This window comes from Numida meleagris, chromosome 3 (genome assembly GCF_002078875.1).
Source record: "Numida meleagris isolate 19003 breed g44 Domestic line chromosome 3, NumMel1.0, whole genome shotgun sequence".
Lineage (NCBI taxonomy): Eukaryota > Metazoa > Chordata > Aves > Galliformes > Numididae > Numida > Numida meleagris.
This window is the reverse complement of record NC_034411.1, coordinates 16,210,326-16,238,233: the sequence shown is the minus strand read 5'-3', so window position 1 is coordinate 16,238,233 and position 27,908 is coordinate 16,210,326. Positions and strand designations below refer to the sequence as shown.

Below are 27,908 nucleotides of genomic sequence, written 5' to 3'. Positions count from 1 at the left end.
GAGGTGATTGCCACTTTCTTCGTTTATTATAGCCTGTGCCATTTTTACTTTAAGTTGTTAAGAGCGCCTGTTTAGAATTCATCTGGCTTCTTCTCAGCCCACCTCTGCTTCTGTAAGGAATTATCTGGGAATGGCCTGGAATGTGAGAAATGTTAATATTCACAAAGCAAGTCTGAACTGAGAAAATACTTGTCATTATCCTTCATTTATAAAACAAAGGATTTGCTTTTTTTTTTCCCTTTACCCATTTCACTCTGTGTATTAAGTCCATAGTAAAATAGGATCTTGTTCTCAGCTGTGCCATTAAAGTGAACTTCTGGAGAAGGGCAGTGGGCTGTGTTCCCATGACAGGGTGCTATTTCTGGCATGCTGCTCAGGTACTTTGCTAAAGCTGGTGCAGGGCAAAGTCCGAGATGAAACAAATAGCTGTTTAGGGCTGGGGATGAAGGCCCCAAGTCCTTCAGCTAAGGCATCTGATTTGTAAAGAGCTTCTATTTCTAGGTAGTTGTGTAATTGAGTTAAAAGCATGCAATATTTGTGTTCCATTAAGTCTCTTAATGCATAATGTGCTTTCCCTGTTAAAAATAAAAGGTTTCTTTCTCCATGGACTGTGATTCCCACAGGATGTGGAGGAACCTAGCATAGCCAGATTACTTGTGCTTTGGCTCCCTTCCTCTAAAGGAAATAACCTCGGTCCCTTTTCTTGTGTTCAGAATGCCTTGGTATCTGTCCTGTGCCAAGCCTTCCTGCTCTGGTCTTTCACAGCCAGCTCCCTGGGCTAGAGCCATGCATTAATTCAGATAGGTTCACTTCTCTTCCTTTTGACTGTTGCAGCTGCTGATGTGAGGTCTTATTTTCTGGCATGATTTATTTTAACTTTTTCCTTCTCTGGTATTTGTAGAGCAGCTGCAACTTGAATGGACCTTCATGCAAGGGAATGAGCACTGCAGGAATGCGACAAGGAGCCACAGATATGTGATACATTAAAAAGCAAGACAATTAACCCTCTTTTCCAAGCATTCAGAAATATAGATTGGTTCTGGCAGGGGCTGTATAGCAGTATTCAGAATATAACATGGGTTTATGGCATGGGGGATGGCTGAGGCTGGCAGTTGCTGCAGAATACAGGATGTAATTATTCAATTACGTGTAAGCCGTTACCTGTTTGTTTTCTCTTGCCACCATTTCCTCTCTCCATTAGAGGGATCATCCTTCTTTAACATAGTAAGAAAATAAGGTTGCAAATATTTGTGCTCCACTCAAATGCAAGTGGGTAGCAGTCAAATAAGCTCCTAGAAATTGGGAGTGCTTGCTTGCTAAAACTCTTCTCTCTTTGAGATTAATTTTCTTTCACTTAGGCTCTGAATGCAACAGGCTTAGGATATTTCAGGAAGCGCATTTGTGTTAGTTGATTATTTCCCTCTACATGTGAACTTCTGGCCTTCTAGAATTTAAGACACTGGTGTGGGCATTTGCATGTAATACAGATTATGCTTATATCTTCTCTTTTGTTAACCATAGCAATGGAAACGCTAAATCCAGATTAGATGACTGAGCTCTAGGTAAGCATCCCATCCAAAGGCTTCAGGAAAGTGTCTGAGAAGCAGTGACCTGAGTAATCTTTTCTTGAAGTTAGCTGGTAGCTTCTGTCTGAAACATGGCAACATAAAACCCTAGCTTGAAGTGGGAATCCTATTCATTTCACTTATTCTGTGGGAGTGGGCAGGGAGTGATGGTGTTAATTCAAAAAGAAATTCTTGAGTTCTGAGGATAGATCTCAAACCAGAATATTTTATGAGGGTTGCTCTGAAAGGAATGCCTCCTGTTTTATGAAGTTGGCCCACGTTCAGATGTAGATGTTGGTGGTATGGCTATAGAGAATTGAACCTTCTCACCAATATCTCATGACACTTTCTTGATATGTGACAAGTGGCAGCAAAGGGACATTCTGACCAAATGGTGTCTAACGTGGAAGTGCGTATGAAACAAAGGTGTGGAACTGAATTCCTCCATGAAAAAAAAAAAACAAATTGCACCAACATTCACCAATGCTTGCTGAATATTTATGGAGACAGACAGTGGATGTGAGCACAGTGAGGTGGTGGGTGGCGGGTGGCGCATTTCAGCAGTGGCCACGGTGATGTGAAAGACAAGCCATGTTCCACATGGCCATGCAGATTTTAACAAGCGCAGCATGCAGGCTCTTGTTGGTCACTGGTGAAAAAGCGTAGCTAATGGTGGTGACTTTGTTGAAAAATGGTTATTGTAGCAGAGAATTTGCTCTATCAAATAGTGTTACTGTGCTCTTTGTATCTGTTGTAGTTTCCGTGGAAATAAATAGGAGGCATTACTTTTGGAGCAACCTATGTAGTTATACTTACTTTCATCTTTTGATAGTTCTGTAGAGGTTTTTCATCTTTCTGTTTTTGAAGAAAGAGATTCTTGTGCCTCTAACTCTTCCTTTTTGTGTATTCTTAACATGAAGCAAGCAGAACTAACCACGGAATTTTGGGTTATGACCATGCTATTGATATTATTTCAAGGTATTTCACAATAATATACTCTCTAGTCTTGCTTTTATCTGATAATAATGAAAACCTACCCTAACACCTAAAGGACAAGTTTTTCTCCATGATGACAGACGAGGTGATGGTGCTTCCACATGTCTTGTGATATGGACACCAACTTAACAGTTAAGTGTGACTCCATGGCTTTTCTAGCATAGGCTGTAATACACCATTTGTTTTCCACCTGTCTCTGTCATTACCTCCAACATCTTTATCCTTGATGAGAATGTTATTGGAAAAAAAAAAAACCACACAAAGCTCTTCCTTTTTATCTCCTGAAGTTTTCTAGCAAAGATAGTTCATCTTTGTTTTTTACACTTTCTGAAACTTCTTAGGAAACTGAGCAAGGATTCAGGAATGTAGGTTCAGCAAAAACTAATCTTACTCTTTTAGGCTGGCAGAGAATGAACAGTAGCACTGGTCCCACGATTGCCAGCACAACCTCCATTTCTTGCTGCTGAAAACAGACTCGGCCTTCCATGAACTCTCCCATGTGGACCTTTCCAGTGAGGACCCTGGTAAGAATAAGCCTCTTTTAACACTGAGCAGAGTGGAGTTCAGGAACCCTGATAGCATGTGTTCATTTCAGGTATGCGTATGGGGTCAGGCTTTATATTCCATGCAGACAGTTGCTTCTTGCTTGTAGCATGCTGTCATTTGCAACAGCTTTGGCCTGAGACTTAGCACCCATAAGCTGCTCACAGCTGACTGGTATTTGAGAGGGGCCAGTCTTTAAACTGCTTTAGGAGCAGTTGCTTCCCAAGCAAAGCTGCTTTTAAGCCATTTTGCAAGCACTTGGACAACAATAGAAGTAGCCCTCTTCAGGAGCTGTCCATCTCCCCAATGACTGCCTGTACCCCCTGCTTCCTATTAGAGGCCATGCAAATCAGTGTTTCCGACAGTGTCAACCTCTTCCATTTGAGCTGTGTGTAAGATTTGTGCTGAGACCTGCCAGCTGGGAGGCTAGCTCCTGAGGCAAGGAGGGCACAGTAAAACCCCGACAACAATCTGACAACAATTTCCCAGAGCACCTAGTCTCACCAGCAGCTCAGAAACTTGTCCACACCTGTCCTTGCAGCTCTGTGAGGAGTCTGTTTAGGCACTTGCAAAACACACTGCCAGTAACCCTGAGCCAGCTTTGGGGCTGGGGCTATGCAACGAGACCAAGCTGATAAGCAGCATGTTTGCTTTGTGACTTCTCCAAATACAGGCCAAGTTTCACTGCTGAGGTCTAACGAAAGGGCAAGTGGAGAGGCTGATACTGCACTCACCTGGGAGATACTGCTCTTATCTGCCCTGTTAGCAGAGAGCTGGCCAAGAGAAACACCAACACACCTCTGGCTCTAGTTATGCCGTATGGTGCGCTCAGTAATCTGAGCGCACCATAGCCACAAATGTCAGTGCTGTTAGATTGGAAAGCAAGAGGTCTTTCAGAGCAATGCCGGTTGGGTTTTGATCAGACAGGTGGCTGGAGCATTGACTGCTGTAAAATGAAAGTTTTTCATTGCATGGTCTAGGTAGCTTAAGCTCTATAAGATAGCTCTGTGCACCTGTCTTAAACATAGGAGGCCCAAGATCTTCGGAAGAGGATGTTCCTGTTCCCCTGCCAGTTGTCTGTGGCTCCCTAGTGGAGGGTGAAGCGGAGCTGCTCACCCCTTCAGTGTGCACATGTGGCTTACTGGGCTGTGAGTGTACTGATCTTCACAGGCACAGCCAGGGTGCCTTCCCTTCTGCCAGCATTTGTCTTAGATCAGGGAGGCCCTGGGCACTGCAGGGAATGCTACTGGACTAGTTGCTCTAGTGTGTGCAGCAGGTGCAGCGGGAACCTCCCCCTACATGGGCTTAGAGGGGTGAGGACCTGCTGATTTCTGCTGGGAATCTGGTGAAAGTGAGTAGGTGAGGGCAGGGAGGGACAGAGAGCTGTTACCACAACTGCATTTTGCAGATCCTGCAGGCCTCCCATTACAGGGTTATGCCTCTCATCCCTCTCCTGGCTGCTTTCAGGGCCTCTAGTTCTGCCTATAAATAAATGATACAGTACTTAATAGAGAACATGCAAAAACTGCTTTCAGTATGTATTTTCACATTCCCTTTGTGCCAGGCACAGCCCAGCTGATGTAGTCTACCTGGCTGCAGTGTCCAGGAGCACTGCCTCTTAGTTACACTGCTCATGTTGCTTTTTCTCAGCCTCTTTTGCACAAGGATTGCAAATAAAACACCTCTTTCAAGTCTACCATTGCTCCAGTTCTGGTGTGAGATTGAAGCTCAGCAGTTCCAGCAAACATGCTTTTAGAGCATGTGGCCAGGAGGATTAGGAAAGAAAGCCATGGGCTTTGTTTCTCTGGCACGGTGTGTGTGGGTCTGCAGGCCAGGCTTTGGGGTCTCTGATACTTTACAGGAGATGGTGGGGCAGGGCCTGCCCTGCTGGTGGAGAACAGCAGGTGGCAGCAAGGAATTCGGTCCCTTTGGTCCAAGTTCAGTGCCGGAGGATACGCGCCCACCTCTCCCCAGCACTTCACCTGCAGACAGGGGTCTGCAGCCAGAGGCTAGTTACTGGACTGGCCACTGTGACATGTGAAGTTATGTAGCCTTTATGCTGCTTTTGCTTTGTGCTCGTAGGCTGCTTGGGGTCATGGGGTGCTCTTCTGCAGCATCTGTTCTGTATCAGCGTATGAAGCTAGGTGTGCACAAGGATTTCCAGCTGTTTGAGTTTGGACTCTGTTATTCAGCAGGACAGCCACTCTGGCTCGTGCAGGGCAGTTTGCTGAAACATCTGTAAGAGAAGAGACTGCAGCAAGAAGCATGCCAAGGGCAGCGAGCTCATACGTTGCTGGACGCTGCTGTGCTTTGGAGTGGGCAGCGCATACAACTTAAGCTGCAGAAACCAGTCCTTGGCTTGGGAATCCTCTCTGGCTTATGCAGAAATGTCCAAGTTGGAAAACACAATGTTTGAATCTCTCTTGCGGCCTTGCCAGCTCTGGGGCATGAGCTAAGATATCTCTGTAACCCCTCTCCTACAGAGCAGCATTGCAAAAGAGCTCCACCAGATAACTCAGAAATTTGGATTTGATTCCACTTGTGTAAGCAATTAAACTACCAGGCTAGGAAGGATATTCATCCCTTTTTCTGGAGGGAGCTGATATGCTTCCAACTGTGTGCAAATGCTCTTGATATTTCAGTGAAAATGGATAAATAGCAGCCTAGATTAGGAAGCACAAATGCAAGACAAACAGGCATTCTTCCACAGGGGGACAGAATGCAAATGGATCTAATAACCAGACGTGTGAGCACTGCCTGCAATGGCCTGGGAACTCACAGGATTATTTGTTAAATAAATGCATGGAGTTCTGGTGAAGAGGTATGGGGCTGTACTGTCATGATGGACTGCAGAAGGAAGATGCTCTTGAGGGAGGAACATGAATGATAGTGGAGGCTGCCTTGGGCCAGAGCAGGAGCCCAGCCAAGGTTGGTCCCAGCAGCTGTTTGCTGTCAGGCTCTGGCTTATTCCCTGGCTTCCTCTATGCTGCTTTCGCTCCTGGCAAAGTCCAGGACCAGCTGCAATCTTGGAGCCAGGTAGTGTGTATCCAAAAGAAAACTGATTTCTTGATATGACATAATCCATACTGGTTATTTTGAGAAGGTTTCTGCCTTTTTGTTTTCTGTCCTCATTGAAGGTAACACAGACTGGCTTCAGACAGAATTTCAGAATGGCGTTAGTCATGCAGCACTGTGCAGTGTGGTGAATAACTGAGCACCTTGGCTGGGTTGTGCTATTGCACTCCCTGGATTCAGCCTGAGCTCTTCCTTGCTCTGCTCTCCTTCTGGGTTTGTGCTTATTTTCCTTTTGTCCAGAGCACGTGTTCCCTAAGGGGCAGCTTGAGTCCAGAGGTCTCGTCCAAGTGTTTAACCTTGGCCATGGATTTTTGTGTAATACTTGTGAAAGCTCAGTTAGGCATTTCTAGCAGCCCACTGCCTCTAGGCTCTGTGTTGTTTCTTGCACAAGCTGCCCTGGGGCTACCCTGCTGGGGACAGAAGTGAAACAGACACAGCCAGGCAGCTGCCATCATCCCCATCCCCAGGAGCTTGTGCCAGGTACTGAACACCATGACATTTGTCCTATTGGCAGGAGTGAGTCGTGGGTGCCTCTCCATGCCAGGATGCCTCCAATAGCTGTGACTTGATGAATCTCCCTGCCATGCAATGTTGTGGCTTAAATCCTTAAGGCTTAAAAATGCTGCTGGATCACTGCGATCATATGGCAAAAGCAATGGTGTCTCCTGCCCTTTGAGCAGTGTAGAAACTCCTGCTTATGGAGCAGCCTGGCAAACAGAGCCTGCAAATATGCTACAAGGGAGTGACACACCTGGATATGCTCCTTGGGCAAACCCTTTACCTGGAGCTGATAGGTGGTGAGCCATATGGCAGCCTGTGCCCAGTATCCCTTGCAGGATTGCTGCCTGCTCTTGCTTGCTGTGAAGGGCAAAGCGCAAAGGATGGGACTTGCACCACATCAGTGGCACTGCAGATCAGGCAGGGGCTGTGCCAGCCTGCAGGAGCAGTGCAAGTCTGGGGAGCTCACCTGCATCACACCTGGGATCCAAAGCTTTGTGGTGTGCATATGAAGCTTTTAAAATCCAAGGACCAGCTCAGAGCTGATTTCTGTGGTCTGTAAATGAAGCAAAACAACTCTGCAAAATCAAACCACTCCTAGCAAGACACAGCTGCTTCCTCTAGCTGAGATTTGAATTGCCCAAGGGGAGGGCAGTTTGGCTTTGGAACTTTTTCAAAGTTTTCTGGATTAAAGAACGAGCATGCTCCCTTGAAAGCACTGACACCAACCACCTATCTATAAGGCATCTCCGAGGGCTGACACGCACAGACCTCAGGCTTGGTAATGAGCATCATGCCTTTCCAGCCCACTGGTTAATGGTTAGACTTAATTGCATTGCAGCAGCTGCCTCCCTTGACCAGGTGTGGAAAGAGTAATGGATTTTTCATATCAGATTTTGTCCTTTGAATTATTTATTTATTGTGACTGTTTTGCTGTAAACTGTGGGCTCCTGAAGTCAGACTGCTGCTGCAAAATCCTCTGTGGGCTGCTGCATCCCTGAGAAGGTACACCTTTGGAAGTTCTATGAATAGTGTTTGAAAAAAATTGGCAAGTGTATCTAAAGGCAGGAGGCTTTTTTTCCAGCTCAGCTGGTGTGTGGTTGCCACCTGGTCTATCACAGTCTCACAGAAATTCTGGTGGGAAGGAGCTTGTGTGTGCTCTCCATCCTCCCAGCAGCTCCATGCTTATGCTGGTTAGATGCCCACAGACACTGGGACCAGCTGATAAGGCAGGTTGAGGGCTTGGGCAGCCTGCAGCCAGACTCAGAAACAAGTTTCTTGTTGCATCTGTTGGAATACGGCTTCAAAAGACCCTGGTTTTAATTGATTACAGAATAAGATGGGTCTAAACCAGTTGGGTCCATCCTTGAGCCTTCAGTGGAGTATTAAGATCCCACCTATCCTCCTCCTCCTTGTGCATCTGGGATGTGCCAGGCAGCTCCCCTCTGATTGCTGTTCTCTGAGAGATGGTGTCAGATGCCCAAGGTTGCTCCCCCCAAGTCTGAAAGATTAGATGGAAGTTTTCTGGGTGGGAAATGTCCCAGGGCTGAGGTCAGTGACAGAAATGTAACACTGGTTATACAATCCCCTGTTAAATAATCGTTCAGGGCCACTGCGCCTGCCAGGTGGCTGTTGCTGGCAGTGGGGCTGCCTAGAAAACAGGCTGTGCTTTGCGGGACCTCTGATCTCCAGACAAAAAGCAGGAAGAACAGTTACGTGCTTTGGGGCATCCCACACTTGGGCCCTCCCTAGCTGTGCCTTGGAGTTCCCTGTTGTGTGGTGCTTGTTTGGTGAAGGGCACACCAGCTTCTCCATGGCACAACTTATTTGCAAACCCAGCATCGTGATGTTTGCAGCAGGGAGCTGCTCTCTCCATCTCCTAGAGCTGCAGTAAGAGAAGAACTGGGGCTGGGAGCACCCAGCACAAACCTCAGTGGGTGAGGATGAGCCCTCCAGAGTTACCAGCGTAGGTTACCAGCGTGCAGGGCCCAGGTCAGTGTCACACTCTTGAGCACCAATTTTGTGCGGTGCTGCCCATCTGGAACTGGGTCTCATTTAATGGCACCACACTAATGATTTCAAACATGCTCCAGAACAAAGAAGCTGAAAAAAGCACATGGAAAACACTGGGAAACGTGTAGGAAGGGTTAAGGGTTGGCTGCAAACAAGCAGAGTCTCCAGGGTGCTGTGACAATTTGTCCTAGGAAATAGAGGCCAAGTCCAGGGAGAGAGGCTGCACTTGCAGCATGGGGAAAGCTCCCAAAGCAAAGCTAGAAAATGGCTGTGCTATGCTCTGAGCCTAAGCTTTGCTGCCCTGAGGTTGCCTTCCTTTAGCACACAGTTACTGCTAGTTAGCCTATTTTTTGCTGGATATTTTCTTCCTAATAAGGGTATTTGGCAGGTGGCTGTGCTCCCCTGAGGGTGTGGGAGAGCACCTTGACAAACTGGTGTAGGACCTGGCAAATTCCTGTTTTCAGTTTGGAGAGTGAGAAATAGAAATGCTGAGGGATGGCTGGATGGCACAAAGGTAGCTTGAGTTATCCCTTACTCGTGTTGTGCTCTGCTAAATGCTGCATCAATAGGTGCAGAACTCGGCATCAGTGTAGTTCTGTGAAGCTGGAGGAACGAGATGCTCTAGGTTCTTTGTTTCACCTGTTGCTGCTCTGCCTCCCTCTGCTCTGAGGTCCAAAGACTGCAAGCAGCAGAGCTGTGCCAGGAACTGGCCTGAGGAGTGGAAGCTGGTCCTGATGTAGGAGCAACTAGGTTGGAGATAATGCCAAGCTCCTTTCACCTTCACGTCCTTCGCAGCACTTCTCATAAAGCAGGTGGGAGTCATAAGCTGGGTTTCCTGCCATCCCTTCTGCTCCATACCAGAGGCAGTGGGGACCCCAAGCTGCCAGATCACTGGCACCACACATGCAGCTTACCTGCCTCTGAGATCAGGCTGTTCTGCTTTTCCTTTGCAGTGTATTGCTCAACGCCCAAGTGCTGCAAAGCTGTGGCACGTAGTGTGCTCTTTGGTGCCTAGTTTCATGTGATCCAGGGAGGCATTCTGGCTTAATGCTGCTATTTAGTTGTTTAATCCTGCTTGATTTTCCTTAACACCTTTCCAAATGTTTTAAGCTATCCTTTGTGGTGCTCATCCACTGTTTAATCTGAGATCAAATGATTGTATCTTAATCTCTGGATCTCAAATGAATTTGAGTTTGGGCAGCTAGCCCTCTACTGCGGCTGGACTGTATTTATCCAGGGTGGGGAGAAGCAGGTAAGGAACAAAACGCCTTTTCTCTCTATTTCTCTTTCACTCAAGCTAACTTTACTTAGTGAAGTATATAGGTGACATTGCCCTGAATGATATTTTGAAATGATTCTGTGTTGGTTTTTCTCTTGTGATAAGCCACTGGAACTTCTTCTGTCAAACTACCTTAATATGATCAAAGCTGGGGTCACACTGTGCCTTTTGCAGCTGACCTCATGCAAAGAGTGAGCTGACATGGAGCAAAGGCCGAGGACAGCAGCTGCATCTGTTTTACTCCTGGAAAAGTGATCTTTCTGGAGACACACTCTGGAGAAGCAGTCCCCAGTAACAAACTTGTGCGATGCTTCTGTGTGGTATTGGAGCAGAACTGGAGCTGGCAGGTACCCACCCCTGTGACTATGCCTTGCCTGTGGTCTGCTCTGCTCACTCTCTCCTTTGTCATACAGAGAGGTTTTGAGGCAGGAGAACCTCTCCATCAGGCCAGTATAAAGCCAAAGACAACAGGACCCTCATCTCAGCCCCGTCCTCTGGGTGCTGCTAAAACTCGACTGCTTGTTTCACAGAATCATAGGGGTTGGAAAGGACCTCTGGAGATCATTGAGTCCAACTCCCTGCTAAGGCAGGTTCCCTAGAGCGGGTTACACAGAAGAGTGTCTAGGCAGGATGTGCCCATGGCCATCGTGTAGGCTCACAACTCAGGCACAGTGAAAGATGCTTGGAGAAAAACTGAACAATATTTTCTAGAGCATATTCTAGTTTTCATTGAAAGTATATTAATTAAATTTGCATACTAATCCAGAGTGATTAAACAGCACATTCTGCTTTGTGTCCTACACTTGGCACAGGGTTGACTGAATCTGGAAATGCAGACGGCAAAGCTGGTCTGATGCTTTATGTCTAGTCTCAGCCGCAGGCTTTGCTTTGATGCCAGAGACTGAATCCAGGCAGTTTCATTGGTGTATTAAGGATCATGTCCCAGCTCCAGGCCTGGCCCAAAGCAGAGCATGAGTATCTGTCTTTCCTGGAGGGTGTTTCTGCTTCAGGCACCCAATCATAAGCCCACAGTGCTGGTGGAAGATCCCCAGAGATCAAGGCACTGTTGGCACTGAGTCTCAAACCAGCTCTTGCTGCTGGTTACCACATTTTTGAGGCTTAGGCTTTGCTACCTGTGCCCTTGGTGAGGAAGCCCGCAACAGTCCAAATCTTCTCTCACTGAGCACAGTGGGTTGTGGCTATATTGCATCCAGACCTGTCACGATGGAGGCAATGGGCTGATACAGACTCATCCAAGAGTGTGGGGATGGAAACGGGGGACAGGGCTGGTAAGAGTTTGCCCCTCAGAAAGGGTCATGAGAGCTGCAACTCAGCTTCTTTGGTATCGTGGGAATTCACAGAAGAATCCCTCTTTTGAGCTAATTCATCACTATGCAGCTAGTCTGGACCTGCAGGTGAAGAAACCACGTGAAACCCTGGGAATGAACCACCCACTTTCTTAAGGGACCTGTAAATCTCGCCCAACAGGGCCCGAGTCACGTAGCTGTGAAGGATGCAAATAAACTCTACTGTGTAATGAGCACCTTTTGTACAGTGGGGCAGTTGCATTCAGTCCTGCAAACAACCTGGAGCCATGGTCTGCTTGCACAGGGCTCAATGTAAAATACCTTCCCCAGGTATAAAGCTGCACCGCTTTATTCAAATCAGTACCACAATGATGCTTTTCCTTGTGGTGGAGGAGTTAGCTTGTGATACAAAAGGCCAGTTAAGCTTCATGGACAAATAAGATCTAAAAGTTATAGCCTGTGCTGATAGGAATGTTTCCTAGCAGAAAAAAAGAGCAGCGGACTAAGCAATTGGTCTTACTGTATTACACTAAATAAAACGTCTACTAAGCACTTTTCTTTCAAATGAGGTCCTGAATTGATACTGATGCTCATGTGATGATGGAGTACTTTCATCTCAAACTGGCTCTGGTATCCAGATTTTTTATGCTGCATCATGCAGGGAAAGCACAAGCAGTGTGTACTGAAGCATGGTATCATCCATTGCATAGGCACCACTGGGGTCTCTTCCTTTCCTGAGCCACGTGTCTTGCTGCTTGTATTAAGCAGGGCAGAAATAGCTCTGTGCTGTGGAAAGAGGCCGTACTGGTTCAGTGGCTGGTGTGATTATATCTTCAAGATGCTTGATGGGCCTCAAACTGACAGCTGGAGCAATTCCTCTTTTTCTAGGACAAGAGGTTTGGGAGCTAGAGTCTAGGGATATGGAAAAGTCTTTTATTTGTGGTGGCTTTCCTGTGGTGAGCAAACATTGGGAAATGCCAACCAAGGGGCCTGAACCCCAGAGGTATGTAGAGAGGCCCAGATCAGGTGATAAAAAGCAGTTCAAAACTTGTGTGGAAAAGCTGGCATCATGCTGGCATTTAATGTGTGTGTACTCCCAGGCTGGTGTCATTTCTGAACACAGAGGCAGGTCACAAACCAGGGCAGACAAGGCAGACATCTCCTCAGGGCGAGGCCAGGGGCAGTGTGTTGACTGTAGGCAGAGCAGCTTCTCTTTGCTGCACGTTCTTTAGCATTCTATAAGCAGCCTCTAAGGGAGTCATTTTCTAGCCCTGGCTTTTGAAGTGTCCTCATCTCATTATGCTCTTGCATAACAGTGAGATGGAATTTGCGCCGTGTTTATAGAGACTCAAATGATAGCAGTTGGTTTGAGCAAATGCTTGCACATGAAATCTTCAGCTGGTTAGAGATCTTCATTTCCACCAGCAGAAGTAAACCACTTAGCTATTCACTCCTCTGAAAACTTCAACCACCCTGACAAGGCAGGGCAGGACAGGGCACAAGACTCCCTCTCCATTTGCACCTGTGGGATTGCCACCACCTCACAGAGGAGAGACCTAAACCAAAGTGTTATTCAAGAGTCTGTCCATTGCCCTTCCTCTGGCAGTGCCACAGTCCCTTGATGTAAGCCCTTAATCCTGGGAAGACTGTGCAACAACTCCTTCGGGCTCAAAATGGATTACGTCCTGCTTCAAAGGTACTCAGGCTGCAATGCCAGTTTTGTCTTGGGAGAGACCAGCAAAGTGGCCCAGTCCCTCCTGTGAAAGCACCTGCAGGCAATTCCTGCAGCTGGTGCCTAGCAACGTGCTCTGAGCTGCTCCAACAACAGCTAAAATTCAACATTATTTCATCCATCCTCCCCAGAGGAGCAGCTCTTGAGTCATCACCAGAGGAGATGGGATGTGTCTCCCACTCGGCTTGCTATAGATGAGTGGTATGTGAGGGGCTGCTCTCTGCCTCTTAAGGGTGAGTACTACTGCCAGCTGAAATGCTGTCTCCACTGAGCATGCAGAACAGCTGCAGGTTCAGGAGATTTGGTGAACTGTTTTTTTTCCTCCATTTCCTAACTCACTTTCTGCTCCCAATAGCCTCTCTGCTTCTTCAGAGCTCTCTGCAGTGAAGCTGCTTGCCCAGGTAGGGTTGGTATCCTGTGTTTTCATGCTCAGCACACACTGCTGAAAGCATCCAACCAAGTATGGATCTTTGTCAAACACTATCTTGGTTTTGACTGGGCAAACCCCAAGCCGTGTGCTTGCTACCCACCACAGCAAACACACAAATTGGTACAAGCTCAGGGCTGTGGTGGGTACTCTGTAAATTAGACACATAAGAAGTTTGAGATGGCCTGCATGACGGTTGCAGACACCCCTCAGTTTGAGAGATTGCCATGGGAAACAGTGAATATCAGTGAGAAAAGATGCACTGGAAGCCAAGCTTGTTTGTGGGACTGGAATCTTCAGTGAGGTGGTGAGGGAAATGCCAGACAGCGCAGGCAGAACATAGCAATGTGTGTCTATGGGAGCATGGTTTCTTACAGAGCCATCTATAGCCTGTGTGGTCTTCACACAGAAAAGACAAGGTGTCTTGCAGGGTTTGTCCTAGCTCTGAGGGGAACATGTTTGACTCTTTGAGCAAGCCTGAGATCTGAGTGGATTTCCTAATGGGAGACTGTTTGGAAATCTCATTACGTGGCTCCCTCAGTGATTTCTGGCCAGATAGCAGCTCACCACTTTTTCCCCTGGCAGTGGCTGCTCCCCTGAGATGTCTTGTTGCTGAGAGGGCTGTCAGAAGAATTATCTTTATCTCACAGCTGGGTCTCCTCAGCTCTGTCTGCACCCCTCTGTAACTTGGAGGGAAGACTGAAACTGGACTCATCATTCATTTGGATTCTACAGCCCCAAGCAAACGAGGAAAGATATTGCTAAGCTCAGTACCTCTGACAGAAACCTCTCCAGCTCGACCCAGGACCCTCAGCCCTTCAGGATGGGAGACTGCCCCATTCCCCAGTGCCAGCATGGTGTCTGGAGTGACTCAGGTGGGTGGTGGGCTCGCTGATCTGTTATTGTGCAGGTTACCTTAAACAAACCCAGCAGCAGCATACAGGTTAGAGATGGTGACAGAGGATAATTTTATATGGAAAAGTGTAAAGAATCTGCATCTGATCAGGGCTTAGTATCAAATCAATGTTTGGCTTAAGCAGTTTCAGTACTAACTCTGTGCTACCCTGGGTCAGAGACAAATGGCAAGCAACTGGGAGAGTGGTGGAGTTGGGGACTTTTGCAGTCAGCAGTTGATATGTTGGAGGCAAAATCCTCAGCTCAGAAAATGTCTCCTTTCTTCATGCGAACAGGGCAGAATTAAGGTTGAGCTTTCTGACCTCTGTGTTCTTAATTTCTGTTCTCACATTACAGCAGCAGTAAATCCTACTGCATGGAATAGAAATCTATCCATCTGTATATGCAGTATTACAAACTCTTCTTTGCATGAACTCTTCTAGACTTGATCAGAAATAATATTGTTTTTTAGCAATAGAACTTGGAAACTTCTTTACTGTTTTTTCTTTTTTTTCCCCTGGCTCCTTAGATTCATACTGGGCTGCTGAATCTTAACTCTGTCATACTTAACAGGGTTTGTGGCTTTCAATGTGTTTTACTTGAAGGTATTTCCATTTGCCTGACCTATATTTGTCTGAAATACCCCTGAATTCCTCCTTACTTAAAAGTCACAAATCCAGAACGTGTAGAGTGTGTTCTGGTTTCTTTCTGATGTCAAGGAAAGTTTGCCTTTTGACTTGGGCTGAGGTGAGAAGGACAGGCAATGACGCACTCACTTTCCATAGCAAGCTGCCACAAATAAGTGGGGGATATTAAACTGCAGAAGGCTAATCGCAATGTTTTCCTCTGCACTTCCGTACAGAGCCAGCATTCTGCTTCCATTTGTGCCGGCTTAAATACAGCATAGTAAAATTCTTGTCAGGTGTACGGTATTGCATATGTGAGTCGTACAAGCCACTGTTATCTTTCTGCAGTCCTCAGCTGCTGTGGTTATGATGTCTCTTTCCAACACCGAGCTTCCGCAGGCAAGGCCTGTCACCAGTGTGACGGGTCCCAGTGGCACAAAGACCCTTGTGCCCTACTGGAAGCCAGGTGTGCAGGTTCAGCAAGCACTCGCGGGGGCCATGACAGTACACTGGTTTTCAGTCTCATCTGACTTTTCTTTCACCTGTTTAGGCATTGGTGTTTTCAGCTTGCTGCCACTCAGAAGCTGTGTCCTCAGAACCGTCCTGTCATAGCTCAGGACCCTGAGAAAGGTAGCGTCTACACAAGGAGCATTGCCTCGGTGAGGTTGCTTTCAGCACAGCTGTTGCCCACCTTATGTGCTGATTTACCACTCAAATGTATTATGCGACCTCTACCAACAGACAACCTCGCAGGCCTAAAGCCCTTCTGCAGCCAGTTTGAACAGCTGCAGGGGCAGAGCTGGGTGCTGGACGGCACCAGGGAGCCCGAAGCGGCGGCACACACACTACCCGCCCCAAGGTGAGACGCTCCCCTCACACCTCGGGGCCCTTCAAACGCAAACCGCGCATGCGCCCTCCCCATCCGCCAACGGCAGGGCTGCGGGTTGCGCATGCGCCGCTCCTCCCGCGTCGGGCAGCCGGAGGCACTAGGACCCGCCGTGTTCGCGCCCCGCGCGCCGCCGCCGGGCGATAAAGGTCTCGCGGCGGAGCTCTGACGTCACGGCGAGTTAATTTTAAACCCGGACAAGATGGCGGAAAGGGACGCGGCGCGGCGCGCGGGGTCGGCCCGCCAACGGCCCGAGCCGGCAGGTAGCGCAACCCGCCGGGCAGTCGGCGGCGGTGGGGACCGGCAGCGGGAGCTCCGCCCGGGCCGCCGTGGCCGTGCGGGGCCGGGCGGCGGGAGCTGTCCGCGGGCGGCACCGGGGGAGGCCCCGGGTTCTCCCCCCTCCTCAAAATGGCGGGGGCGGTCGCCAGCCCCGGCGGGGTGAGGGCGGCGGGGGCCGGAGCGCCGTCCCCTCGGCTCGGCCCGCCGCTCGCTCCCGGTGGCGGTGACCGCGCTCTGCCCGCGCGGCCCGGGCCCGCCGCTCTGCGGGGCGGAGAGGGGCTGCGGGCTCGGGCCGGGGTACGCTGACCCTGCTCCCCGCTGCGGCGCGGCACGGCCGCCGTGTGCGTGGCGTGAGGAGCGGGGCTGCGCGCCGGGAATGCGGCGGCTGGGCCTGGCGTTGGGCCGCCGGGGGCTGAGGGAGCTCTGACCGCTACGCAGGGCAGGCAGCGGCTCAGCCTTGGGCTGTTCTCCATGCGGAGCCTGTGCCCTCCGCCGTCAGCGCCGTGCTCGCTCCTAACGCGTCTTCTGGTAGCGATGGGACATGTTTCTGCTTGGGGCTGAGCCTCCGATGGGCTGGAGTTTGCGCAGTGTATGGTTTGGTTTTTTTTTTGAATATATATACGTTTTATATGGTTAGCTCTTAAGGATAGCTTAAACTTCAGACTGTAGATGTGCAGTACTGCCGGGACAGGGAACTTGGAGCTTGCAAAGTCGGTAGTGGCTTAAACACACATCTCAGTTGCATCAGGTTTTAGTGCTGCATTCAAACGCTGAGCTATTTGAACAACTTCTAACTACTCACACTTAATTTGGAAGCAGAAGGGTGGAACTAAGCATGATTAAACAAAACTAGCAGATGCCATGTGGCAGTATTGGTTCAAATTGCTTCCTCTGCAAGCCAGCTAGGAGCTGGGAAGGCTGACAGTGCTGTAAGCTGGCAGGTGCAGAGCTGTTGCTCTGACTTTCTTATAGGGGAGGGGTAGGCAAACGCTACTGAGCAGTTTCATTAAAGTTGTGGTGCTGCCAGACACGTTTGGAGATGGAAACTGAGAATGTGATGCTGCTCAGGCATTTGTTTTTCTGTTTTCCATTCCTCCAACCCCAGTGCTGCTGAATTTTATTTGTTCGTTCTGTCTGTGTTTTCAGCAGAATGTGGCTTAATAATCCTAAAAGTATTAGGTTATTGCTTAATTTGCTCAGTGTCAGGAGTGTACTGGCACACCTGTAATAGTTGGCCTTTAAGGTAGCTGTGTCATCATTAGTGATGGAGACAAGAACATGTCACTGTTAAGTTGCTTAGGTATTTTAGGAATGGAACAACGTAGCTGTCAGGGTCTGCCTGTAAAGATATGGGTGATCCCTTTGTCCCTGCAGAATAGCTTTCTGTACAATGAAATAAAGCAGTGTGGAAGATTGGAGTAGTTACAAGGAAAGATAAGTAACAGGAGAGGCCTATAACTTCTCCTGTACCATTACTAATTGTTGCTTAACAGCTGTTATGTTCTAGCTTACCATAAAGCCACTCATGGTGTTACAGTCCTTTCTCAAATAATAGCCAGAGCTCTGTGATGTTTCAGCTGTGAATCTTTCGAAAGCAGGAGTAGGGCTGAGGAAAGCTGGATTCTTTCCTTTTCATGTTGTTTGCCTGCCTGTAGCTTAAGTATGCTTCAAGAATGGTTCAGGTAAAGCTGTTCTGTGCTGGAACTATTGTGGAACCATCCCTTTCACACTCTCCTAGCTCAGAGAGGCCAGGCTGCCCTTGTTCATGCCAGGTGGTCTGGAGCGCATGAGCCAAGTCTTGTAGAGGTGCCGATACTTCTTCGGTACGTTATGCTAGCTGTGGTCCCCATGTTTCAGTTAAATATCTGTGATTAACGTCTGCTTACTGACTAGACTAATGAAGTACTGCTGAATGGAGCAAGACATGATGATACAGGAGTAATTGTTTTCTCTCCTTATCCTGGTAAGAATAGGAGCGCTACCTCAAGCTGGCTAGGCTGGGTAAGTGCAGGTGTGTGTGGGAGGGAAGGAGGGATGGGGATTTTTCTCTGATGTAATAGCAAGGTGCTTATCTCCTGATGGCCATGTTGCAGTCTCTCCAACTTTTGAGTTTTGTCCAGCTGTGAAAACAGATGTAACGAATGCGGGTGAATTGTTTTCTGCGTTCTTGCTTTGGTAGTGAAATGCGTTGGTGTGCTAGTCTCCAGCACAGGATGGGTCACAGGTTTTACTGGAGCACTGTGATAACTTGTTCCAACTTTGTGCTTGCCCTTAGCAAACTGTTACACATTTTAGCACAGCCTGTAAAGAAAGTTTTAACTGTTCCAATGACATTCATTAGGAAAACTGCCAGGTTTCACTTCAGACTTAACTGGAAGTCAGATTTAAGTTGTCGTTACTGCACTGCAGTTGTGGACAGACCCTGTCCTGGCAATAATTTTTGGGCTGCTGGTATGGCAATCTTTGAGTGGTGAGTTTTCAGCTTTGATACCAGGCAGAACTGTGTCCTTGTTTTTGTTGTTGCTGCATGCTGTGTTTATAATTAGATCTTCAACTCGCCAGTTTGAGTACAGTTTGCCAATGTTTTGCTAAATTCTGTCTTAACGTCTCCAACTTGCTATACTAATTGTTGACGTTGTAAGATTTTGTCTTACCTCTCAACTATGTAAGGTGAACAAGGCAAAAAATATTTTATGAGCATCTGCTTAGACTTGCAGTATGTGTAATTTGTAAGCAGCCAGAAACTTTCAGAATTAATCACATACATGCATAGTTTCTTAAGACTATTCTTAGTGGAAAATAGATGGATCTATTTCTCGGAACACTTCCAGCAACCCAAACTTCAAACTTGAGCTGTCTGGGTGGAAAGATGAAAGAAGCTTTCCCTGTTTGCAGGAGGTTGTTTGTGATGTTAAGAATACTATTTTGTTCAAGAGCAGATTTTGAGGTCAGAGTGCTGTAAAGTTGATTTACATATGAATTCATTTGTGGTGTTGGGATTTGTCAATAAAACAGCATAGCAAATAGATCTATTCTATGAGCAAGTTCAAGATACGTATGAAAACATGACTAAGATTGATATCTGCTGTTTTGTTTAGCTGCAAAGTGACGATTGATATGAAGTGAGTTGTATCTATTAGAGTAAGGATTGTAATCAAGTCATTTCTAGCAACAAATTAACATGTGTTAGGGACTAATTTTCTGAGGGCATTGATGGCTGACTTGTCACTTCTGTTTATTTCTGGAAGGAATTAATACATTTTATCTAGTGTTCATTTTCAGGAGAGTAAGATCTTATGTGCTTGCTAAATATGTTTTGAAACACATCCAGTATAAAAATCTGAGGAACTGAGAGGATGTTTAAACTTTGGGATTCTCTTTTCTGTCCACTCAGGAAGCCTGAAATGAAATCTGTGGGGCAGATTTCCCACTCTTAATTCTTGGTTGACTGCATTTGTCTCTTAAGACTTGAAGATAATGCTCATTATCTCCTGTATCTGCACAAACAAGTTACTGTGAGCACAACGTAATGCTAGGCAAGTACCTACCTGTTGGTGTCTAACTCAAGTTGTCACTGCTGCAAAGCAAGGACCTTCCCTCCTCTCTCCTTTTGGGAGGGAGCGTACACATGCTATTGCAGCGCTACTGACGGTGTATTCACCCTGCGTGTTACCTCCAGAGCAGGTTGTTCATGTACTTATATATCCAAAAGCTATCCAGTCGGTTTGCAAGGAGTTGATGGCTGCTGACTTTTGGAGGTGTTTTACTCTGCTCTTCCCTGTTGTGCAGGTATAGATGAGAGAATTGTCAGAGCTTTAAAACCACACCGTGTTGCTCTTGGAAGACTGAAGTAGAAGCTAAATCAGGAAGGCAGAGAAGTTGAAGACTTGAATTAATAAAATGTACAGGTTACAGGCATGGAGTTTAGAATATGGTTTAGAATGTAATTACAAGTAAACTGAAAGCAGAACGTGGTTTGATCTTATGCAGTTATTGCTCAAGTGAGGTGAGAATCAGATTCCTGTCAGTAGTTACTGTCAAATCATAACGTAGTTGTGTTGAATTTGTAAGTTTTTAAGGTTTTCAGTACAATATTTGAAGTCGCTTTTGAGCAGTGTGTTGTGTAATGATTCCAGCACAACAAGGCTTTTTCTGTTTTACTTGGCTTCTACAGTTTTCAACCTGTTGCGGAATGTATCAACTGCTTGTACTGACATGTTAGGATTAATTCTTGTACGTTGTGTGTACTTGGAAAAACTGTTCTCGCCTCTTATCTTCTCAAACAGGGTAGTACTGGTGAGTGGAAGAATAAGCGCGGTTATTTTAACCATCTCTGTAAGCCCAGTCCTGTGATACTACAGCCTGCAAGCTTGAATGCTGTGTCTTATTCCTTTCCCGGTAACCCTTTCTGTGTTTTCAGCTCCTGAGGTAGATGTAAGAAACAGTCTTCTGGCTTTTGCTTGAGACTGTATCACGTAGTGAGAGCTACTTGTGGAACCCTAAATAACTGGGAGAAATGAAAGATACCATTTGTAAATCCTCAGCCTAATGCAGAAATCATTATGGTACTGATTTCAGGGTGGGAACAATCACTCAAAGTACGTGAACTGCTAGGCACAGAGGCAGTAGCGTGGCTCCTTTTAATTTTTTGCTTAGATGTAAAATAATAGTGAAAATACTGCAGTAGAAAGTTATGTTCAGGTTCTTGATATAACCAAATCACTTGAAAAGTTATCTTGCTTTTTAGAGAAATATTTTCTTAAACTTTGTGGTTTGGAACAAACATGAAGGAATTGTTTTTAGTAACGGCAATAGTATGACTCTAAACCTGGCCTGAAAGTTGCCCTTGAGGCAGTTATCACGTATCTTCCAGGCAATAAAGTCTTAAGGTTGCCACAGGGATAAGGGAGGGAATGCAGTACAAAATACATAAAAGGAAATGTTTCTAGACGCTAGCATGGCAGACTTATTAGTACAGTCATTGTTTGGAAAAAGCGCATCCAATAACTGTTTTAGGGGCTGGGGCACCAAACTGGGGTATCTTCTGGAACTAGTAGTGCTACAGAAATAAGTGGCTATTAGCAGATGTGCCGAAATGCCTTCAAATCCTACCAGAAACCCTACTTGTTTGAGAAGAGTCTTGAGATTCAGCCTCCAGCATTTAAAGAGGTTAGAAGTTGGCTCATGTGATACACTGAGACTCTAAGAATAACATTCAGTCTAAGTACTTTGAGTTGCAGACATATCACTGTTTCATTAATCAAATATCAAACTGAGCTGTTTGGTGATCTAAACTGTTGCTGATTTCTCGTTCCTGTAGTGTGCTAGAGCTGACCACATGAAGCCTTCGTGAACCTTAAAAAAGCAGCACGCTACTATCTATCTCTGGGTTCTTTTTGTAAACTTGGACTTATCTTCCCTGTCTTTATCCTCTATATACTGTAAAGAAAGATTTCTTGAACCCGCAGAATGGGATCACTGAATAGGCTCTACAAAGACAAAACTGTTGGCTGCTGGGGTGTTAAACATTCGGTCTGCAGACAGTCACGTATTTCCCTCTTCCTTTACCCAAGTGAAAGATGGCTATTAAAGTGTACTTCCAGCGTACAGTGTGCTTCTCCTGCAGAAAGGTAGTTGGATTGCCTCGATATAGTCACACTGAGAACTGGAAGTAAAGAGATGTAGTAACTTGCTCCCCTTGTATGTTGTTTGGATCAGGAGAGTGGTGGGGCTTGCTTTTCATCTGAGATGATGATGATGATTAATTTTTCCCCCCCTAGTGCTATGCTCTCTGCTGGACTTGACTTTCACAGCCCTTAGCGTACAGGTAACAGTGGTGCGTAATGTTCCAGGAAAGTACTGCTAAAGCAACAAGGTTCTTGTTCAGACTCTCAGTTATCACAGAAGCTGCTGTGGTAACAAGTGTTGGACAAGAGGGTACAGAACATTAGGTAAATAGGTAAGCCTGGAGCCCTTTGAACTGATGCAAAGGTGCTTGTTGCGTGGCACTGAGATACTGAACAGAGGGATTTTTACAGTGTCCTTATGACAATTTAACAGCCGCGGTTTCAAAAAGCATCTAGCAGAGGCTGCTGTTAGTAGGCAGAGTGCATTCGGTAGCCATGTTTAAAGGAAGCTTCCTCCAGTGCAGGAGGGACTGTGCCAAGCTCGAGGTCTTCCCACCAGGTACACATCCTGGCCTACCTTATTGACAAAACTGAAGCTGGTGTTTAACTGCGTTTGCGGAGGAGGGGAACCCTGTGAAGTGAAGATTAAAAAGTGCATTGCTGTCCTAATCTAAATCTGAACTCTTTGGGCTCTAGATAAATCCTTGGCAACACAGTGTCTGATCCAGTTACAGCCCAGTTATCTACCCCTCTTTGCAGCATTATCATGTATCGTTGAGTTGCTACATGAACATGCTTCTTAAATACACTTCTGCTTTCTGGGAGGTGGGAGAAGTCTTCCAGCTTGCCTAGGCTGTAATCACAAAGCCGAAATTGCCTTTTAGCAAGTTTAGCAAGCTGAGTCAAGCAGTTTGTGCCTCCCCCTCTCTTGTGCTGGTACAGCTGTTTCAGAGGCTGCAGGGTGCACCGCACATCACCTTGTGTTTCTTCAAGATAAGCTCGTGTGGGGGCCAAGGACAGTGGTGCCAACAAGATGGCGGCTGTCCTGTGCAGTTCAGCAATACACATGAACTTGCCCTATGCACTGGGGTCAGATAACGAAGTTGCATGGCTCTGCTTTTTGTTTTTCTTCACCTCAAATACTTGTTGGACTCTTACAGCTTGCAATCCAATATGAATTGCTTTCTACTTTTTCTGCTGGTATGATTTAACTGGCTTGCCTCTCAGTGGAGTTGGGTATGTGGCAAAGTTAGCAGGAAAGGCTGTGTATTGGTGCTGGAAATGGGAAGGAGTGGGAGAGCCCACGTGTGAGTGGGAGGTTAAAGCTCAGTCTTGAAGAGGTGTTGGGAGGGAGGAGGCAGGTACTGGCACTGTCTTGTTGGCAGGAGAAGTGTACTTTGAGTGTACTTTGTTGTCTTAGCAGAGGACTTCTGTGCAGCAGCTCCGATGCCTGGCAGAGACTTGGCAGTGATGGAGAGTGAGTGTGGGGTTCTGGAGAATTTGGGCTTGGTGAGGTGTTGTATCGGCTATTGTGGCTCAGCTGCAGAGCAGTGATAGGGCAGCCCAGGGCTCTTTCTGTGCACAGTTAGCAGCAGGGACTGTGATGAAAACTGTTTGTGTTGTAGCCCTGTGAAAACATTCTCTTCCTTCAGTGCAACATGTGTTCATTTTGCTTTTGTTTCAGTTCTCCCTAAAACATGATTTGCATAGTGTGTTTCATTTTTTCCTGTTTTCATTCTACTTCTTGTGCTGGTCGCTAACTTTGTATGTATTTTCCTCAGTCATGCTTTGATTCCACCTGGTGTGTGTGTGTTAGTGATACTACCAGCTTAAGAACCAGTTTCCATGACACAGAGGAGGGGGAATTGAAATACCCCCTGAAGATGTCTGAAGATAATTACTATATATGTTTTGCTAGGTATGTGATCTAGAGAAGGCAGTTTCTTAATGTAAACTCAGTTACTCCCTGTACTGCTTTTAGCTTTTGAAACCTAATCTAGAAGTCTGTAATAAAACACAGTTATTGCATTCAGTGCTGGAAAAGCTGGATAGAAGGCTTCCAAGTCTGCATATTTTTAAGGGAAGGCAGAAAGCTGGATGTAAGCTGGTGACTGGACTAAGGGATCATTTTTACTTGGAAGGTTCAGATCAAAAGCATAGTCTGAGTGAAAAAGGAAAATTAAAGCCTCTTCGACTCGCTCTTGGTCTTAAACCTGTTGGTATTCCTGACTGACATCTTGTTTATCCTGGAAATGAATATGAAACCTGGCTCTCTGACATAGCTGCCTGTGCAGCCCGACTGAGTACTTCCTTGTGCAGATGTGGCTCATGACTTAGCCTATTTTGGCTAGTAATCTGAAGATCAAACATGGGATAATTGCAGCTGGCATCTCTCACCTTACTCTTATCTCCGTATGCTCACTCAAAACTGCGGTTTGGGATAGCTAGTGATTCTCTAAATTATTAGCTGCTGATGTTTGAGAACTACGTATAATGTACATAAAATGTAATGACAGCCTAAAACAATTAGAAAATGCTGCCTGAATCTTCTAGGCTGAGCAGCAACTTGAAATACGGTCATACTCTGATTTTCAACTCTGGTTTATGTCTGTAATAGCCTCCAAGGGTCCGGTTAGCCTGCAGTGTTCGCACACCTTTCACTTGGCATTGTTAGAAACTGTGTGAACACAGGGATTGTCACATCCGGTATATGCTCATTCCCGTCCTTAAGAACTTGGACATAGTGAGAAAGGGAAGAAAAGGTTAATAATTTTGTCTACCTTAGTCTTAGTGTTCTGAAGTAGTGTTCTTTGAGGGGGCTGGAAAAATGCTGATAAACCTTTTAGTAGATAGAGATCCTGTTATACTCTCCAGTGATATGCTAATAATAGCTGTGTTTTTTAGGCAGAGAGGAAGAGGGATGAGGAGCGTGCTTTGTCGCTATCACTACCTTCCAAGTTTTCCCTTGTAGCTATGGAGAAACATGTATCTGAGTTCATGATATGCTTTCAGAAAAGCAATTCTTCTATATGGAGTTTTTTTGCTACTTATTTTCTGAGATTGTGTTGGGAGTCATGCTGCTTCTGTCTTAGCCTCTGCTTCTTGGTGTTTGCTGAATATAGCTGAATTGGAAGGTTAACTTTTTTTTGCTGTTCATTTCAGTGAAGTCACCCTCTGGCCTCTCTCTCTCCCCTAAAATGGAGAATGCAAAATGCCGGCTTACAAGTATTTTGCGTGGCGATGGGAGAGCTGTCTCTGCTCCTCTGTGCATGCAGATCATTCAGTAGAGGAAGCAATTCAAATCACTTCAGGAGTAGACAGACCTATTGTCTGATTAGTTATCTAGGTCATCCGAGTATCTCCTTTTCCCATCTTCGCTGGCAAAACTGTAGCTTTGGGTTCTTTTTGCTTCTTCTGGTACTTTATGTAACAGTTCTAGATCCCTCCCTCATCCCACTGCCCTGAAGGAACAGAGAGAGTTAAACATGACTTTCTTCCCCCTCCCCCTTTCTCCTCTGTCAGTCTTACTGGGTATCCAAACAAGTCTTTGGAACTTAGCTCGTCAGTCCTATTTATAGCTGAAATATTCAAAACATTTAATTATTTCTGGCCTTAAAATGAGCTACTTGGCAGTATTTGCTAATCAGCAGTGAGAAAGCAGTGATGCATTAAGTTCTCTAGCAGCCCCTTAACTTTCATGTGGGTCTTGCTGTGAGTTAACTGCATGGAGTAGGACTGCTGGAGAAAGGGAGGATTTTGACTTAAATGTAGTGATTTTTAAGTTTATTTTTACAGTGGATGTGTCAGGTTTTTTTTTGTCTTGTTCAAATAAGGCTTGAAAGTTAACCTACTTTTTTTTTCTATGCTCTGGAACTTAATTTACACCTGCCTACACTCTCCTTGGTTCACTACACCAAAATGAGAAACATTTAAATAATTTGTTTCCTTTCTCTCAAATGAAAATTTCCTAGGCAAAGCTCTGAGAGAATGCATTATTTTTGAATGTGGTACAGTGATTTCTTCATAAGATGTTGTTTTAAGCTTTTAATTAAAGCTGCAAACTTCCGCAGGTTGTCAAAGTACAACAGAATTTCAAGCTGGGTGGTTTAAGATAAGTGTAGTCCACTTCAGCTTGCTTTGCCCTTCAATTGTGTGGAGGAGGTGCACCTCCGCTGAACTGTGGGGCTGAGTGGGGAGGTCTAGGTCATTTTGTGTGACCGCGGATGTGTAGTGTCCATAGATGATCAGGAAAAGAGTTCTGGGATGCTGAGAGCTGAAGAAGCAAGTGGTGTCGGAAGTTTAGATTTTAAAATGGACTTTGCCCAAAGCGTGGGCTTGTACGTGAACAAGATTCCGAGACTACTAGCTTGGAGGCTTAGACTTTCTCATGTCTCTGTAACTTCTTGAGAGAACGAATGGAAGGAATGCCGATGCCCCATCTACACTAAATGAAAGTGCTTGATTTAGCTGTTTATAGTGCAAGTCTTAAGCTACTAAAAAGCAAACAATTAAAATTTATTTTAATGTGTCAACTCCAGTGTCCAGAGAAGCTTATATGTGGTGCTCGTTGATCAGAAACACACTGTATCTAGCACTAACTGAATTTAGTAATTATGTGGGTTTTTTTCATTTTGAAAGAACGTGAGTGATATGTTTAACCAGCTCGGGCTCTATTTGGGTTGCAACTTAAAGGTAGATATGCTGATACTTGGATTTGATGAATATGCAAGTTCTTCCTCCTGAGCATTTAAAGCAGGCTGTCTCTTTTATTTTCATAGCATGCAAGTTGAGCTCTTGCTCCCATGTTCTTACACTGGAGGACAAATAGGTCATCAGCTGCTCACTATGCCCTTAGGAGAAGCAGGAATTAGCTTTTGTTCGTTTTACTTCATACTTTAAGAAATGGGTTATTCAGTTGAGCTTGTTCAATTGAAATATTCTCTTTACCTACACAAGAAGCTACTGTTCTCAAAATCTGGCTTAGCATTTCAACAAATGTTGCTTGTTCTGGATACTTAGCTGTTGAGTGTCGGTAGTCCTGCTGTAGTGGTTGCTGAGCGGAGTGCAGAACTTATGGGGAAGCAGGGCATAGTTTGTTCCTGTGGCTGTATTTGCTTCCATTCAAGTCCGTCTACTTTTGTGCGTTGCTCCTCCTGCATCTCCTAGCCTGTTTGACCTGGCTTAGGAAGCTACTGCAGTAGCTCAAATGCTTAATCTGAATTATTCAGGCTGGGAGGGGCTGAAATGGAATAGGGAGTGATTAGCAAGTAGCTATAGTCATAGGGCGGAATGGACAGCAGAGTTCAGGGCAAGTCCAGTCAGTGATCTTCCTGTATCAGCTTCTTCCAGAGCGAGGTATGTGACTGTAGTCCAAAGTACGTTAGTTTAGTAGTGCAGAAGCTTCAACAGACAAAAAATTGGCTGTGGATTTCTGGGCCTGGTAACACTGCTCTATGAACTCTAATGCCATATGTTTTGTCAGGTGAGAGCCCTTCGGTAGGTGCTGAAAGCTTTGGGTCCGGTTTTCTGTGCACATGACCATTTCCAGCGTTGAGGCAAGCCTTGTGCCATACCTCTGAAAAAAACTCTTCTCCAAGTGCTTGTGAATGAGTACACTGAGACCATAACCCCATTTCTGGAATGGAGCTAGACTTCCCCACAGTGTCAATTTTTTTGAAACTAAATAGAGCCGACAACAAAAACTGACAAAAAATCCACCCAAGGCAACTGAATTCAACTACTTTGGTTGCTTCTTCCACAGTACTGAATGCCCTGTCATGGAGAACTATACAGAGAGGTTGCCATGAGCTTGGCAAATTATCACTGTCTAGTTGTCTAGAGACACTCCAATGTAGGGATGACTGTTCTGGGAAAGCCACTTCTTGTGCTTGATTTGCCGAGTCTGGAGTACTGGAAGAACCTAGAGCAGCGTGTGGTCCTTAGATGAGGCTGTAGGACAAATGCACTTAAATTCTGACTTGGTATTAGTGCACTTTGTCTGTGCTGGGGTAGGCAAGGAATGAAAAAAAAACAACACACCAAACCAACCAGGAAAAAAAAAAAACACCCAACCAACAATGAGTAGAGCAGTAAGGAGTGTTCTGCATTTCATCAATCCTGCCTTGACTTGACAGTGTTCAGCACATTTCTTTTATGAACTA

General features: G+C 46.0%; 1 protein-coding gene and 1 long non-coding RNA gene across 6 annotated transcripts in view; both read left to right on the top strand.

The window, feature by feature from the left end:
* ATL2 (atlastin GTPase 2) overlaps positions 14,244-27,908 on the top strand; it is a 41,174-nt gene continuing 27,509 nt past the window's right edge. For 2 of the 5 annotated variants that reach the window (XM_021391333.1, XM_021391331.1), the window contains exon 1: positions 15,950-16,104. In XM_021391333.1, coding sequence (XP_021247008.1) covers positions 16,044-16,104 — 61 coding nt within the window. In that variant the 5' untranslated portion in view covers positions 15,950-16,043. Of the gene's footprint in view, positions 14,311-15,949; positions 16,105-18,193; positions 18,591-27,908 lie in introns of those variants that run through there. The other 3 variants (XM_021391332.1, XM_021391337.1, XM_021391336.1) reach the window with 3 other exon arrangements.
* LOC110396051 lies at positions 16,136-27,841 on the top strand. Its single transcript, XR_002436755.1, has 2 exons — positions 16,136-16,709; positions 27,230-27,841. It is a non-coding gene; the product is annotated as an uncharacterized LOC110396051 (long non-coding RNA).